This window comes from Moschus berezovskii, chromosome 16 (genome assembly GCF_049115385.1).
Source record: "Moschus berezovskii isolate FMDL1 chromosome 16, NW_MosBer_1.0, whole genome shotgun sequence".
Lineage (NCBI taxonomy): Eukaryota > Metazoa > Chordata > Mammalia > Artiodactyla > Moschidae > Moschus > Moschus berezovskii.
The window spans coordinates 38,396,203-38,414,012 of NC_142475.1; the positions used below are offsets into that span (position 1 = coordinate 38,396,203).

The following is a 17,810-nucleotide window of genomic DNA, read 5'->3' on the forward strand; positions in this document are numbered from 1 at the left end:
GGGCATGCATGGGCTTAGTTGCTCGATGGCATGTGGGATCTTCCTGGACCAGAGATCGACTTAGGTCCTGGACCTACACCTCCTGCATTGGCAGGTAGATTCTTTATCACTGAGCCACCAGGGAAGCCCCCTGGCTTGCTTTTGCTGGCCCTACAGCATCACACCGGGCGCTCCCTCTGTCTCTGTGTGCTCTGGATATTTACACAGTGTTCTCTCTGGGTCACTGATCCAAACTTCCTTTTACTTGTAGGGACACCAGTCATTGGGTTAGAGCCCACTCCACCCTCCAATCCAGTATGATGTCATCTTGATTACATCTTGCAAAGACCCTGTTGCCAAATAAAAACACATCGTTTATGGGCCCTGGGAGTTGGAAGTAGAATGTATCTTTTTTGGGGGGAGATGGAAGTCAACCCAAAACATCATCTGATTTTAAAAATCTCTGCCCTGTGTTTCCTATCTTTACACAATGAAGTATTTGAATTTAAATGATCCAAAATTCTTTTCAGATTTAAAATTGTATGAAGATGATTGTAAAAGTTTTAAGTGATAATCATAGAAAGTCTTGAAGGGAAACAGTTGACCTTAACTGGAAAAAATAGTCAAAGATGAAGAACTGGAGGGAAGAGAGAACCGCTTAGGTGAGGGGTTCCACTCTAGGGTGGCCTGGGCTGAGCTTTAATGGTAGGCTCTAAATTTCTATTTAAAGAACTGGTTTCTTCCCTGGTTGAAATTTTGGGAAATATATGGCAAATGGATGGCTATGCATGGGGCATAGGGAGGGGAGGAGAGAAAAGAGAAACTTAGTTTGAACAAATCTTTAATGAATGAGTCAGTTCAAATGAAGTATTTACAAACATTTGCTTTGTTCTTGGTGCTGTGAGTCCTGAGGTGTAAAGATAAAGGTGTGACATTAGGACCTTGTTTTCTAGGTTTGCACATTTAGAGGCAGGTGATGAACAATATACCACAAGGACCAGTTAGCCAGTTGGTTGTACAATGATCTCCAGTAAAAAGACGTAAAATGTAGAAGAAGACATTGTGTCTTGGGACTTAAGGGCGCGTCCCTCCTGGTTCGTCTCTGTTGCTCTTTTGGCTGTGGATCTCCCAACAGATCGCCTATGCGTGGAGTCCAGGCTCTTCTCCCCAGATGAAATTCTTTAGGGTGATCCCATGTGTGCAATTGAAGACAGGTTGTCAATCTGTTTGCACAACTAGAATTATTAAGCAAGTGGCTGAAATGGTAAAAATCTGACAGAACAAATTATCACCAATTTGCAGTCACTTGGGCTCAATATTGGCATCTGTGACTTTCAAGCCAGGCATCCCTTTGTGTTCTCACAGCCTCAATGAAGTGAAAAGCCCTCTGCTTCCAGTTTTCCTCTGACCTGCTCCTTGTCTTCCCAGCTCTTTGGAATTTCTCTAAGAAAAGTATACATGAAGGAGCAAGAATTTAGAGTCAGAAAGACCCGTGTTTGAATTTCTGCAACTCTGGGCACATTACTGAACCTCTGAGGGCCTCAGTTTCCTAATGGGAATAAATATTACAAATACTACTTGTCTCACTGGGTGATGGTTGTAAGAGTGTGTGTGTTTTAGATAACGTGTAAACTTTTAAATCTCTCGTCACAGTGGCTAGTGTATTTGACCTCAATAAATATGTAATATTTTCTCCTGCTTATTCCGTCTTTTAAAAATAGATCTCTGTCAGACTCTGAGGAGAAACATTAAAATTAATGATCAAATAGGAATTTTTTGAATTATTCAGTTTTCAGTAATCTTTAGAGCGTTTCCATTTCCCAACTTCTGTGTCATGAATGAGAATTTCCCAAGTGCCAGATTCTACCTCTGCAATATATACTCTCACCCCCCTTTTTTAAACTTTTTATTTTATACTGGAGTACAGTTAACAATGTTGTATTAGTTTCAGATGTACAGCAAACTGATTCAGTTATATATATTCTTTTATAAATTCTTTTCCCATTTACGTTGTTACATTATACTGAGCAGAGTTCCCTGTTCTGTACAGTACGTCCTGATTGGTTATCCAGTTATATACTCTTACTGAACATGTACAAAATAGGATAGATAATACCTGCTGCTGCTACCTCGCTTCAGTTGTGTCCGACTCTGTGCGACCCCATAGACGGCAGCCCACCAGGCTCCGCTGTCTCTGGGATTCTCCAGGCAAGAACACTGGAGTGGGTTGCCATTTCCTTCTCCAATGTGTGAAAGTGAAAAGTGAAAGTGAAGTCGCTCAGTCGTGTCTGACTCTTCGTGACCCCATGGACTGCAGCCTACCAGGCTCCTCCATCCATGGGATTTTCCAGGCAAGAGTACTGGAGTGGGTTGCCATTGCCTTCTCCAGATAATACCTAGGAACTCATTTAAGGCAAAATTTGGATTCCCAGGCTTGGGGAAAATATGGTCGGAAATGATGAAAAGACTGCTTTTGATCTATTCTACATTTTTATTTATTACTGGTTCTAGGTATCTTCCAAGTCTGACCTTCAGCCCCCTACTTTTGTCTTTATTTGTGTTTTGTACAATCAGTGATTGAAAGCACATGCTTTCAATTTACATGTTCAGGTTCACAATCCTCTCCACCATGTATTCAGGTATGTCACCATGGGGAAGTTATTTAATCTCTGTAAGCTTCAGTTTCCTCATCTGTAAATGGTGATGGTGACCCTTGTCTCACAAGTGTTTCACGTAAATGATGTAATGTATTACTTAGCTCAAATTTGGACGTAAATAGAATGCACTTTGTGGCAGCAGCTATGGTTATTAATAATTTTCCTAAGTCGTGATTGTTAGGTTTTTTCAGATGAGTTCTGTATCTGTCTTTCTGTTCTTCCTTCATGTCCTTAATTTCCAGTTTTTTCTCTAGTTGATGATCATAAAACAAACCTCATCTTTAAATTTTAATATTGGTAATTTGCTGCCACCTACAGGCTAATATGAAAAAACATGTTTTCTAGCTTTCTTAGACTGAATATAAAATCTCAAGGTCATTTGGGTAGTCTGAAGGACTGATGCTAAAGTTGAAACTCCAATACCTTGGCCACCTCATGCAACGAGTTGACTCACTGGAAAAGACTCTGATGCTGGGAAGGATTGGGGGTGGGAGGAGACGGGGACGACAGAGAATGAGATGGCTGGATGGCATCACCGATTTGATGGACATGAGTTTGAGTGAACTCCGGGATTTGGTGATGGACAGGGAGGCCTGGCGTGCTGTGATTCATGGGGTCGCAAAGAGTCGGACACGACTGAGCGACTGAACTGAACTGAACTGAAAGCTAACTGTGGACAATCCCAGAACCCCATCTTCTGAGACACTTATTTTCCCTGGTAGCTCAACTAAATTCTTGATTAGTATTAATAGAATCATCTTGGATTATTTTTGGAATTGGACAGTTATTCATAAAGCATTATTAGATATTATTATTATCATCATCATCAGATATTGCATCTTCCCCCATAGGCAGATTTACAAAATAGTGTTTATTAAAAAGCACAAGAGAGTCTTTGTTATTTAAGGTAGGTTTAGCGCCTGAGTTTTGTTGGGCTTTGTTGCATCCTAGTGAACTTGAGACGTCTGAGCAAAACATTAAAAATAAAATTAAGAATGTTTATACTGAACTCTGTTGTGGTTCTTACTACCTTGCCTTATACAATTGCTGCCTGTGTGCTTCTCTTCCATTCTCTTGCTTAAGCTTCTTTTTCAAATAACCTGGTGCATGGGATCCATGTGCAAGCATCCATGGTCCGTCCTCAGTGGTTTCTTTTTCTTTTTTTGGCTGTACCATGAGTCTTGTGAGATCCTAGTTCCCTGATCAGAGGTTGAAACCAGGCCCTCAGCAATGACAGCACAGAGTCCTAACCACTGGACCACCAGGGAGTGCCCTCCTCTGTGGTTTCTGACTGTACATAGTACAGCATCTTGGCACAGTCTGATTTGGCTCAAGCTTCCAGTGCCAGATAGCAGGGGATGGGTCCGGTAAGGTTTATGTGCTAACTACAGGGTTGAATTTTGCCTTGAAAATAATAGGGATCCACTAAAGGAACCACTTTAAGCCAGAGAGTGACGTGATAAGATTTCGATCATGACTTGGGCAATCCGTTTGCAGATATGTTGGAGGGACCTGCATAAGCAACTATTCATTGAGCCTTTCCTTCCACTGATTGTACCTGTCACATATTGTTTCTGCATGAGAGGACTTAATCATATCCTATTCATCTCTCCAGTTTTTGAACTGTTTTATTTGTATTACTTTTATGCCTTGAACAATTCTGTAAACACCTTTCGTGTAGGCACTGTTGTGCTATTGATTGTTGTCATTTTAATTATCAACTGCTATTGTCCCGTGAATATACAATAGACCAGGAGCAACTGTCTTTGTAGCTTTTACTCAGTGTGCATATGGACATACGAATACTTCTGGGCTGGCCATGGTGCTTGCTGCTTGTTGAACAGCAGGCTTGTTCTCTCTCCTTCATCTCTGCCCGCCTGCTAAATCTGTCATCTGCCACCTGGCATCTTGCTTTGGGCGGATGCCACATTGCCACTATGGTTGAGCTAGCCCTTCCCAGAAGTGGACGTGGGGGCTGGTGTGATTACTATAACGCTCACTGGCAGAAAGAGGTGAAGAGCAGGAAGAGGAGGACACCTTTCGCTGGTTCCCTCTGCAAAAAAGCCTTTGCCATGGGACTTCCCTCCTGGTCCAGTGGTTAAGACTTCGCCTTCCAATGCGAGAGGTACAGGTTTAATCCCTGGTTGGGGAGTTGGGATACTACATGCCTCATTGTTAGAGGACCAAAACATAAAACAGAAGCAATATTGTAACAAAATCAATAAAGACTTAAAAAAAAAAAAAGCTGTTATCAGAGGAGATTGCAAATTCCAAACCATGGAAATGGATGGCAAAATAGTGACTGTGAAAAGGTGAGCGAGGCCTTGTTTCAGGTGTAAAATTTAATGGGGCATCGAAAAGCTCTGCAGTCCAGATAAGTATTATGTTAATGCATTATTTTAAGAAATTTAAAATTGAAGAAATTCATGATGAAGAAGGGCTTCCCCTGTGGCTCAGCGATAAAGAATCTGCCTGCAGTGCAGGAGATGAGGGTTTGATCCCTGGGTCCAAAAGATCTGGAGGAGGGCACAGCAACCCACCATAGTATTCTTGCTGGAGAATCCCATGGACAGAGGAGCCTGGTGGGCCACAGTCTATGGGGTCACAAAGAGTCAGATGTGACTAAGCACCCATGCGTGATGAACAGAATACTAACATTTTAAATAAAGACAAGATCTGAAACAGTGCTGTGATAAGCCACTCCTGGAACCTGAGGAAAAAAGAAAAATCAGCCATACTGAGCCTGTCTGTTTAAGAATTTGATATTCTGTTCATCATGGATTCTTTGAATTAACTTTGATTTTTAAAAAAATGTTGCATTAAGATATTAAAATTATTTATATTGAATTAACTGCCCTCATAAATTCTGCACCTAAGGTTCAGGGGCCTCACTGAACTTGCCCTTAGCCTTGTAGTTGGTTGGTTGGGCAGAAGAAGGGGGACTTGCTGAGAGACAGGTGCCTCCCTGGCTGCCCTCTGGAAATACAGAATTCTTCCTGGTGGATGGGTAGACACTGGCTGTTATTTCAGGGCAGTGGGTGTGGCAGGATTGGTCTTAAATAATGTAGAAAGCTTTTATATGGGTGTTGGTCATTGTGTTTGCCAAAAAGTTCATTTGGATTGTTCTACAAGATGTTACAGAAAAACTCGGACGAACTTTTTGGCCAACCCTAGATAAATTAGGAGCTTCCCTGGTGGCTCAGTGGTAAAGAATCTGCCTGCCAGTGCAAGAGGCTCAGGTTCAAGCCCTGGATCGGGAAGATCCCCAGGAGTAGGAAATGGCAGCCCACTCCAGCATTCTTGCCTGGAAAATGCTCTGGACAGAGGAGCCTGGCAGGCTGCAGTCCCTGGGGTTACAAAGAGTCGGATATGATTTGGTGACTTAGCCCGCGTGCATGTAAATTAGGATTTTATTCTAATGGGTTATCTGGATGAGACATATTTTTTTAAATTTTATATTTTAAACTTTTTATTTTGTATTGGGGTGCAACTGATTAACAGTGTTGTGATAGTTTCAGGTGAACAGGGAAGGGACTCAGTCATACATATACATATATATATATATATATATATATCCATTCTCCTCAAAACTCCCCTCTCATCCAGGCTGCCACATGATGTTGAGTAGAGTTCCATGTGCTATACAGTAGGCTGTTGTTGGTTATCCATTTTAAATAAAGCAGTGTGTACATGTCCATCCCAAACTCCCAAATTAGCCTTTTCCCTTTTCCTTCCCTCTGGCAACCATAAGCTTGTTCATGAAATTTGAGTGGATGAGAGTGTGCATGCTAAGTCATTTCAGTCATGTCTGACTCTTTGTGACTCTATGAACTGTAGCCTGCCAGACTCCTCTGTCCGTGGAATTCTCTTACCTGGAGTGGATAAGACATATTTTTAAAAGTTACAAGAAGGTGTCTCCTACTTCCAGTAGGGAAAGAAATGGCATACACTTTCTTTAGGCGGTTCTTCACTGAGGCTATAAGAGTTGAATCTGAATAGTAGAGGAAGCTAAAGACATTTACAGTCTCCTTCTGTGAATATTAATCATACTGATTTACTAGTTAAGCATTTAAACTCTTGGCAATATCTCATTCTTGGCCTCTTAACTCTTCTGCTTTGCAGTAAGTATATTGTGACTGGAGAAATGAACAGAAGCTGAGAGAATGCTGTATTTTCTAAATTCCTATTTTGAAAGAGTGTAATTTGGTGGGTTTTAGTAGTTAGCGCATAAGTTTTTTTTTTTTTTTTTTTGTCCTTTCCTAGGAGAGCCAGGCCTTTTGAAGGCAGATAGATGAGATATGGCTCTTACCTCATTGGCTTTCTTCTGGCTGGGGCTGTGAAGGAGTCCAAAGGAGAATTTTACTTAACTTTCATACTTTACAGACTTTTTTTTTTTTGTCTTCAACAAGGTCTGCTGAGAACAGACCCAGTACCTGAGGAAGGAGAAGATGTTGCTGCCACGATTGGTGCCACTGAGACTCTGTCAGAGGAGGAGCGAGAGGAGCTGAGAAGAGAACTTGCAAAGGTAAAGGAGCCATCCTTCTGGAGCTTTGTTATGCACTTAAAATATGTCGTCATTTGTTTTTCTAAAGTACCTGGTGATATTGTATAGTCAGTTTCAGGGGAGAGAAAGCCATGTGTGTTTACTCACCCTAGAGAGCTTGAGTGAGGAGGAGAAAATGGGAACATAGAGACCAGTTGATTTTTAATATAAGGAAGGGTATCTATGGGTAAAGTGGGTCTGAGAAGTAGAGTTCGTGAAGTTGGAAATGGATGAGGGCTACTAGTGAATGTTTTCTAAATGACCTCACTAGCCCTGATGCACTTGGCTTTCAATTGCTTTGCTGACTTCTTTCTACCTTTGGCAATGTTGTGGATAGAAGCTCTTTGAATTTTCTTTCCATTCCTCACTCTCTCCCTTCCTCTTTAAAAAAAAATTAAAAAAAAAAATCAACCATTTCAAAGTGTACAGCTGAGTGGCATTTAGCAAACTCACAATGTTGTGCAGCTATTAATTCTATCCAGACATTTTCATCACGTCCAAAGGAGACCCCATACTCACTAAGCTGGCATGCCCACGCTTCCCTCCCTCATTCCCTGGCAACAACTAATTGCTTTCTATCTCTATGGCTTTACCTATTCTGGATATTTCATTTCAATGCAGTCACATAGCATGTGATTTCTGGTATCTGACTTGTTTCATTTAGCATAATATTTTCAAGGTTCATCCTTGTTGAGTTTGTATTGGTACTTCACTGCTTTTTAACGGCTGAATAATATTCTCTTGTATGTATCTATTATATTTTGTTTATCTGTCCATCTGTTGAGTGGATATTTAGGTTAACTATTGTAGATACTGAGCTAAGGAATACTTGTGTAAAAGAAATCGTTTGAAAACCCATTTCCAATTCCTTTGGGATATACCCAGAAGTAGAATTGCTCATCACATGGTAATTCCATGTTTAACTTTTATTTTCCAGAATTGCCAAGCTGTTTTCACAGCAGGGTGGCCGTTTTACATTCCATCACCAGCTTCTCTACATCCTTGCCACATTTTTTATTTTCTGTCTTTTTGATTATAGCCACCTTCAGTTCAGTTCAGTTCAGTCTCTCAGGCGTGTCCGACTCTTTGCTACCCCATGAATCACAGCACGCCAGGCCTCCCTGTCCATCACCAACTCCCGGAGTTCACTCAAACTCATGTCCATCGAGTTGGTGATGCCATCCAGCCATCTCATTCTCTGTTGTCCCTGTCTCCTCCCACCCCCAATCCCTCCCAGCATCAACTCTTTTCCAGTGAGTCAACTCATCACATGAGGTGGCCAAAGTATTGGAGTTTCAGCTTTAGCGTCAGTCCTTCCAATGAACACCCAGGATTGATCTCCTTTAGAATGGACTGGTTGGATCTCCTTGCAGTCCAAGGGACTCTCAAGCATCTTCTCCAGCACCACAGTTCAAAAGCATCAATTCTTTGGCGATCAGCTTTCTTCACAGTCCAACTCTCATATCCATACATGACCACTGGAAAAACCATAGCCTTGACTAGATGGACCTTGGTTGGCAAAGTAATGTCTCTGCTCTTTAATATGCTTGGTCATAACTTTCCTTCCAAGGAGTAAGCGTCTTTTAATTTCATGGCTGCAATCAGCATCCGCAGTGATTTTGGAGCTCAAAAAAATAGTCTGACACCATTTCCACTGTTTCCCTATCTATTTCCCATGAAGTGATGGGACCAGATGCCATGATCTTTGTTTTCTGAATGTTGAGCTTCAAGCCAACCTTTTCACTCTCCTCTTTCACTTTCATCAAGAGGCTTTTTAGTTCCTCTTCACTTTCTGTCATAAGGGTGGTGTCATCTGCATATCTGAGGTTATTGATATTTCTCCTGGCAATCTTGATTCCAGTTTGTGCTTCTTCCAGCCCAGTGTTCCTCATGATGTACTCTGCATATAAGTTAAATAAGCAGGGTGACAATATACAACCTTGACGCACTCCTTTTCCTATTTGGAACCAGTCTATTGTTTCATGTCCAGTTCTAACTGTTGCTTCCTGACCTGCATACAGGTTTCTCAAGAGACAGGTCAGGTGGTCTGCTATTCCCATCTCTTTCAGAATGTTCTACAGTTTATTGTGATCCACACAGTCAAAGGCTTTGGCATAGTCAATGAAGCAGAAATAGATGTTTTTCTGGAACTCTCTTGCTTTCTCCATGATCCAGCGGATGTTGGCAATTTGATCTCTGGTGCCTCTGCCTTTTCTAAAACCTGCTTGAACATCTGGAAGTTCACGGTTCACATATTGCTGAAGCCTGGCTTGGAGAATTTTGAGCATGACTTTACTAGCGTGTGAGATGAGTGCAATTGTGCGGTAGTTTGAGCATTTTTTGGCATTGCCTTTCTTTGGGATTGGAATGAAGACTGACCTTTTCCAGTCCTGTGGCCACTGCTGAGTTTTCCAAATTTGCTGGCATATTGAGTGCAGCACTTTCACAGCATCATCTTTCAGGATTTGAACTTTCTCAACTGGAATTCCATCACCTCCATTGGCTTTGTTTGTAGTGATGCTCTCTAAGGCCCACTTGACTTCACATTCTAAGATATCTGGCTCCAGGTGAGTGATCACACCATTGTGATTATCTTTGTCGCCACCTTAGTGACTGTAAAATGGTATCTTGTTGTGCTTTTGGTTTGTATTTCACTAATGAATAAGATATTGAGCATCTTTTCATGTGCATATTAGTCATTTACATACCTTTTTTGGAGAAAGTCTATTCAAATCCTTTCCCACATTTTAAAAACATTATTTGTCTTTTTGTTGTTGAGATATAAGAGCTTTTTATATATTTGGATACTAGATCCTTTATCAGATATATTTATTGCAAATATTTTCTCCCATTCCATACATTGTCTTTTTACTTTTTTCATACTGTCTTAATGCACAAAGTTTTAAATTTTGTGATGAAGTCCAATTTATTTTTCCTTTAGTTGCTTGCCCTTTTAGCATTATATCTAAGGATCCATTTCTAAAACTAGATCATAAAGATTTACACAATATTTTCTTCTAAAGCTTATATTTAAGCCTGTGGTCCATTGAGTTAATTTTTATATATGGTTTGTGGTAGGGTTCAATTTTATTCTTTCACATGTGAATATTTAGGTTTTTTAATGCCATTCATTGAAGAGACTTATCAGTGAATGCTCTTGGCATCCTTTTCAAAAATCAGTTCATGTATATTAAAGGTTTATTTCTGGATTCTCAATTCTGATATATTCATCTATATGTCTGTTCTCCTGAGAGTACCACACTCTTGATTACTATAGCTTTGTAGTAAATTTTAAAATCGAGAAGTATGACCTTTTCACCTTTTTCTTTGTCAAACTTGTTTAAAGTCGCATGCAATTCTATATTAATTTTAGATCTACACTTCCACCCCCACACAAAAAAATGCCATTGGGATTTAGATAGGTTTATTACTGAATCTGAGGATTGATTTGGGGAAGTATTGTATTATTACAATACAATTAAGATTGTAATCATCTTAACAATATTAAATCTCACAATCCATGAACATGGAGTCTGTTCATTTATTTAGGTCTTCTCTAGCTTAGCAATGTTTTGTAGTTTTCAGGGCACAAGTCTTATACTGAAGTTGTTTTTATTCTTTTGATGTGATTATAAATAGAATTTTCTTAATTTACTTTTAGATTTTTCATTGCTACTGTGTAGAAATATTAATGCAACTGAAGTTTGCATATTAATCTTATATCCTACAGCATTGCTGAACTTGCTTATTAGCTCTATTAAATTTTTTGTGAATTATTTAAGAATTTTCTCTATAAAACATAATGTTTTCTGCAGTCAAAATTAGTTTTACTCTTCCTTTCCATTTTAGTTGGCTTTTTAAAATTTTTCTTCTCTATTGCTCTGGCTGAAACCTGCAGTGCTGTGTTGAATGACAGTGGTGAAAGTGGGCATCCTTGTCTTGTTTTTGATCTGAGGGGAAATACTTCCAGTCTTTCATCATTCAGTGTGATGGTAACTCTTGGTTTTTATAAACACACTTATTCATATTAAGGAAGTTCCCTTCTATTCATCGTTTGTTCAGTGTTTTTATCATGAAAGGATCCTGGATTTTGTCAAATGCTTTTCTTCACCTGTTAAGATGATCATGTATTTTTTCCCTTCATTCTATTAATATAGTATATTACATTAATTGATTTTCATCTTTTGCATCATCCTTACATTCCTAGAATAAATTCCGCTTTATCCTAGGAGTATGTATTCTAGGCCTTGATGTGTAATCCTTTTAATATGCTTCTGGATTTGGTTTGCTGATATTTTACTAATATTTTTGTACCTATTTTCATGAGAGATACACTCACAATTTTCTTTTCTTATATCTTTGTCTGCTTTTTGTATCATGGTAGTGGCTGGCCTCTTGGAATGAGTTAGGAAGTTTTCCATTCTCTTTTGTGGAAGAATTTGAGAAGAATTGGCTTAAATTCGTCTTTAAGTGTTTAGTGGAATTCACCAATGAAGCCTTCTTGTTTTGGACTTTTATTTGTTGGAAAATTTTTGATTATTCATTCAGTCTTTTTATGTGTTATAAGTCTGTTCAGACTATTTTTTCTTGGTCAGTTTTAATCATTTGTGAATTTCTAGGAATTCATTCATTTCATTTAGGTTATCTAGTTTATTGGCATATAATTGTTCATAATATTCTCTTACAATCTTTTTATTTCCATAAAGTTGGTAGTATTGTCGCCACATTCATTTCTGAGTTTAGTTATTTGCATCTTCTCTTTTTTACCTTCTGTCAGTCTGACTAGAGGTTTGCCAATTGCATTGATCTTTCTAAGGAATAGCTTTTGATTTCATTTTCACTTTTGGTTTTCTGTTCTTTCTTCTGTTTAATCTTTAATTTAATTTAATCTTTAATTCCTTTCTTTTTGTTAGCTTTGGCTTTAGTTTGCTCTTCTTTTCCTAGTTCTGTAAGAGTGTACAGTTAGGTTATTGATTTGAAATATTTTTTTTTAATGTAGGCATTTACAGCTATAAATTTCCCTCTGAGCACTATTCTTACTACATCTCATAAGATTTAATATGTTGTGTATTTGTTTTCATTTGTCTCAAAGTATTTTCTAATTTCTTTTTGATTCTTCTTTGACCCATTGGTGGCTTAAGAGTATGTTGTTTAACTGGATAAATTTATAAATTTTCTAGTTTTCCTTTTGTTTCTGGTTTCTAGATTTATTCCATTATGGTTGGTCAAGATATTTTGTATGATTTAAATTTATTGAGATTTGTTTTGTTGCCTAATGATATGCTTTGTCCTGGAGAATGTTTCATGTACATTTGAACAGAAGGTGTATTCTGTTGTTTTGGGGTGAAGTGTTCTGTTTATAGTTGGTTAATAGTGTTCAGATCTCCTGTTTCCTTATTCTTTCTATCTGCCTCTTTACATCAGATTTTATAAACTAGGTGGGGATAGGATGGGTAAGGCAGACTGGTGATAAGCCCTATCAGGAGAGTAAGAATGAAAAATACAGAGTATCTGGTATTAGTACATGCCTAATACTGTTATTTTGAAAAGAGAAAACAAAAATACTTTTTACACACGTTGCACATGTTTATCATAAAAACTAAAAGCACTGAAGAAAAGCAAAATTACCTTTACAGCATAAAAGTTTTAGATTATGTTTCCAGACTTTTTTCTATGTATGTATTGCTATAACATTTAAGTATTTTAAGAAGACATCAGAATACAAATTTATAACCTTTCTTCACTTAATTTCAAAAAAAATTTTGTGGCAGTAAATAATCTTCTACAATTTCATTTTAAATTGGTGCAGAATAGCCTGTTTTTTTAATTGCTGCAAGCCCATTTTTAATTAATGGGCATAGCATTTAATTAATGGGCATAACTTTTCAGTTATTTCCTTTTTTTGCTATTATAAACAGTATTTTGATGGAGATACATATAATCCTTTCAGTTCAGTTCAGTTCAGTTCAGTCGCTCAGTCGTGTCCGACTCTCCGCGACCCCATGAATCACAGCACGCCAGGCCTCCCTGTCCATCACCAACTCCCAGAGTTTACTCAAACTCATGTCCACAGAGTCGGTGATGCCATCCAGCCATCTCATTCTCTGTCGTCCCCTTCTCCTCCTGCCCCCAACCTTTCCCAGCATCAGAGTCTTTTCTAGTGAGTCAACTCGTCACATGAGGTGGCCAAAGTACTGCAATTTCAGCTTTAGCATCAGTCCTTCTAATGAACACTCAGGATTGATCTCCTTTAGAATGGACTGGTTGGATCTCCTTGCAGTCCAAGGGACTCTCAAGAGTCTTCTCCAGCACCACAGTTCAAAAGCATCAATTCTTCGGCGTTCAGCCTTCTTCACAGTCCAACTCTCACATCCATACATGACCACGGGAAAAACCATAGCCTTGACTAGACGGACCTTGGTTGGCAAAGTAATGTCTCTGCTCTCTGCTCTTTAATATACTATGTAGGTTGGTCATAACTTTCCTTCCAAGGAGTAAGCGTCTTTTAATTTCATGGCTGCAATCAGCATCTGCAGTGATTTTGGCACCTCTTTAATTAGTTCTTTTTTAAAATGCTATTACTTTTGGTTGTGCTGGGTCTTTGTTGCTTTGCTTGGGCTTTCTCTAGTTGCAGTGAGGAGGGGTGGTGCTTGGGCTGTTGAGTGCGGTGGCTTCTGTTGCAGAGCACAGGTTCTAGGCACACCGGCTTCAGTAGTTGCAGTGCACGAGCTTAGTTGCTCCGAAGCACGTGGAATCTTCCCATACCAGGGATCGAACCTATGTCCCCTGCGTTGGCGGGCAGATTCCTATCCACTGTGCCACCAGGGAAGTCCTTTAATCAGTTCTTTAGAATGAATTCCTAGAGGTATTAATAGAATCCCTGGGCCTACTGGGTGTTAAGAACAGTCATTACCATGTACACCAACAAGGCCAAAACGCTAGCCAGAAGATTCCTCACAGTATGTGAGAGAACAGTTTTTCCAAACCCTTGCAGCCCTCAGTATAATTATTTCATTATCAATGATATTAATAGTAATAGCAACTAATATTTACAGACTATTGCTGCATGGCAGGCACACACTGCTTGCTGGGTGGCTGAACTCTTCATAGTCATTATCTCATTAATCCTCATAACAGTGTTATGAGGCAGGTATTACTGTTTTTATGGTTTGACGGAGGAGGAAACAGAGATCTAAATCTCCCAACGGATTATGTAATGTTATTTAACAAGTGAAGTTATCAGACATATGCAACGTGAACACTTTCTCCCATTCTATAGGTTTTCCTTTTCACTCTTTGAAGCACACAAGTTTTTAATTTTGAGGAAGTTGCATTTGTTTTTCCTTTCGTGACTTGTGCTTTAGTTGTTACTTGTCAGAAACCATTGCCTAATCCAAAATTATGAAGATTAAGGTCGAAGGTCTTACATTACAACATTGGGTCTTGTGTCCAGGTCCTTATGAGCTCTGATGCGTGTGCATTTACCTTTTTATTTGTATAGTATTTACACTCAATCAGAAATTTATACAATTTTTATGAAAACTCCATGAGATGTGGCAGATATATTCTTACTTTGCATGCTTCTGTGCTATTTCTCTTCAGTCATGTCCAACTCTTTGCAGCCCTATGAACTTTAGCCTGCCAGGCTCCGCTGTCCATGTGATTCTCCAGGCAAGAATGTTGGAGAGGGTTGCCATTCCCTTCTCCAGGGGATCTTCCTGACCCAGGGATCGAACCTGAATCTCCTGTGGCTCCTCTATCACAGCAGATTCTTTACCACTGAGCCACCACAGAAGCCCATACTCTTACTTTACCTCCCATCATATATAGATTCAGTTCAGTTCAGTTCAGTTCAGTCGCTCAGTCGTGTCTGACTCTCTGCGACCCCATGAATCACAGCATGCCAGGCCTCCCTGTCCATCAACACTCGCGGAGTTCACTCAAACTCATGTCCATAGAGTTAGTGATGCCATCCAGCCGTGCTATCGTAATAAAATATGATAATAATGATCCTAATAATTAGATGTAATAAAATCATTTACATTTAAAACATGATAATTTTCTGTTTTTTATGTTAGAGTTACTGCTTGAAATAGTTGTAGAAATTAAGAGATAAAAATCTCCTCCATCCATTTTTTTAAACTTCTTTTTGAGATGTAATTTACATCAGATTTCATTCTTTTAATGTGTATAGTTCATTGGTTTATGTATATTCACAAGTTTATACACGTATCAGTACTATCTAATTCTAAAACATTTCCTCACCCTGAAAAGAAATCCTGTTCCCTCCAGTGTTCACCCCAATCGTCCCTCTCCCTAGTCCCTGGCAACCACTAATCTACTTTTGGTTTCTATCAATTTGCCTGTTCAGGGCATTTCCTATAAATAGAATCAAACAACACGTGGTCTTTTATGACAGGCTTCTTTCATTTAATATAATGTTTCCGAGGTTCATCAATGTTGTAGTGCCTATGAGTACTTCATTCCTTTTTATGGCTGAATAATATTCTATTGTGTAAGTATATACAACCTTTTGTTTATCCATTCATCAGCTGTTGGACACTTAGATTGTTTCTACTTTATGGCTGTCATGAATAATACTGCTCTGAACATTCATGTACAGGTTTTTGGGTGAACATATGCTTTCAGTTCTCCTGTTTTGTACGTAGGAATGAAATTTGTGGGTCATATGGCAACTCCATGTTTAACTTTTTGAGGAACTGTCATGCTATTTTGCTGCCAAACTGTACAATTGTACATCCCAGTCAGCAGTGTGTGAGGGTTCCAATTTCCTCTACACCCTTGTCAGTGCTTGATATTATGTCTTATTGGTATTGTCTTACTGATTATTGAACGCCATACTAGTAGGGATGAAGTGGTATCTTATGGTAGTAGTGATATTTTCATATGATTATTGGTCATTTATATATTTGTTTGGTGGAATGTCTATTTAAATCCATTATCCATTTTAATTGGGTATTTGCTTTTCTATTACTGAGCTGTCTTTTTTTATATATTTTTGGATACTGGACCCTTATCAGATTTGTAATTTGAAAACATTTTCCCAATTCTGTTAAGCTGTCTTTTTACTTTTATGATGGTATCCTTTGAAGCACATCAGTTTTAAAATTTGATGATATTGGTTTATTTTTTGGTTTTTGTGCTTGAGGTATCATATCTAAGAGATGTTGCCTAATCTGAGATTATTTAGATTTACCTCTTTATTTTCTTCTTAAAGTTTTATAGTTTAGCTCTTTCACTTAGATTTCTCTGATCCATCTTAATACATATGGTCTGACTTAGGGGTCCAACTTCATTCTTTTGCATATGGAAATTCAGTTGTCTTAGCACCATTTGCAGAATAAAATTATTGTTTTCCACTGAATTGCTTGGTATCTTTGTTGAAAATCCGTTGACCACAAATGTATGGGTTTATTTCTGGACTCTCAAGTCTACCGCACAATCTTGATTACCATAGCTTTGTAGTAACTTTTCTACTCATTATTCCATTTTTCTTGATTCATGTCAGAGATTCTTGTGTGTGTATACATACACATACATATATATATATAAATGTTGAATTAAGAAATTGTCGCTCTGTGTGCTGAGATTGAGCTAGGTATGTCAGCACACAATTACCAACAAAAGCAGGAAATATATTGGGTCATGTATTGTTCAGAAAGATTAACAGTGGTCTTTCTTTGTAAGTTTCATCAGGGCAAGTGAATACTTCAGAGATATGTCAAGGGGTACAAAACTTAACATTTAAGTCTACTCTTTGAAGTGAGTGCACATTTGTAGTTAAGGTAAAGAAAAGTATTAGAAAGCTAACAATGTGCAATGAGAATTAGCCAGTAAACTGAGAAGTGGAGTCAGAAAACCTGAGTTAAAATTCTTATTCCTGTGTTATTTAGTGACTTGCAGCAAATAATTTAATTTACTTGATTCTGAACCTTATTCATTCATACATTTATTGTTGCGCTTTCACTTTGTTAATATTTCTCAAAATGTGACTTCCAAAAACAGGTATAATTTGTGGAGTCCTATCTTATAGACTGTGTTAGTTGCTCAGTTATGTCTGACTCTTTGCGACCCCATGAACCCCATGTAGCTCACCCCGATGGAACCCATGTAGCCTGCCAGGCTCCTCTGTGCATGGAATTTTCTAGCCAGGAATAGTGGAGTGGGTTGCCATTGCCTTCTCCAGGGTATCTTCCTGACCCAAGGATCGAACCCAGGTCTCTTGTATCACAGGCAGCTTCTTTACTGTCTAAGCCACCAGGGAAGCTTGGAGTCATATAAGCATGGATGATTATCTTTGTTCTGGACCTGTATTCTAATTAATGCCATCTAAAAGTATGTTATTTGGGGGTTTTTTTGGCAGCCACATCACTTTTGATTTATTCTTCTTTCCTTTTGTTGAGTGCTCTCAGTTTGCTTAACAATACTCTATGTTGTTTTTAAAGGCCATGTTGTCTTTGAACTCATAGAAGTGTTGTGTAGGTCAAGGCTGAGATGTGGCTTTGCAACAAGCCTAGAGAAGCTTTCTTCTGAGGGTCTTGAATATTAATGAATATACAGTCATCCCTCAGTGTCTGCAGGGGGTGGGTTCCAGGACCCCTGTGAATATC

At 38.7% G+C, this 17,810-nt stretch overlaps 1 protein-coding gene across 3 annotated transcripts in view; it reads left to right on the forward strand.

Moving 5' to 3' along the window:
* Positions 1 to 17,810, forward strand: part of TPD52 (tumor protein D52) — a 132,550-nt gene that overhangs the window by 90,774 nt on the left and 23,966 nt on the right. For all 3 annotated transcript variants that reach the window (XM_055432467.2, XM_055432466.2, XM_055432465.2), the window contains exon 2: positions 7,046 to 7,161. In XM_055432467.2, coding sequence (XP_055288442.1) covers positions 7,046 to 7,161 — 116 coding nt within the window. The remainder of the gene's footprint in view (positions 1 to 7,045; positions 7,162 to 17,810) is intronic.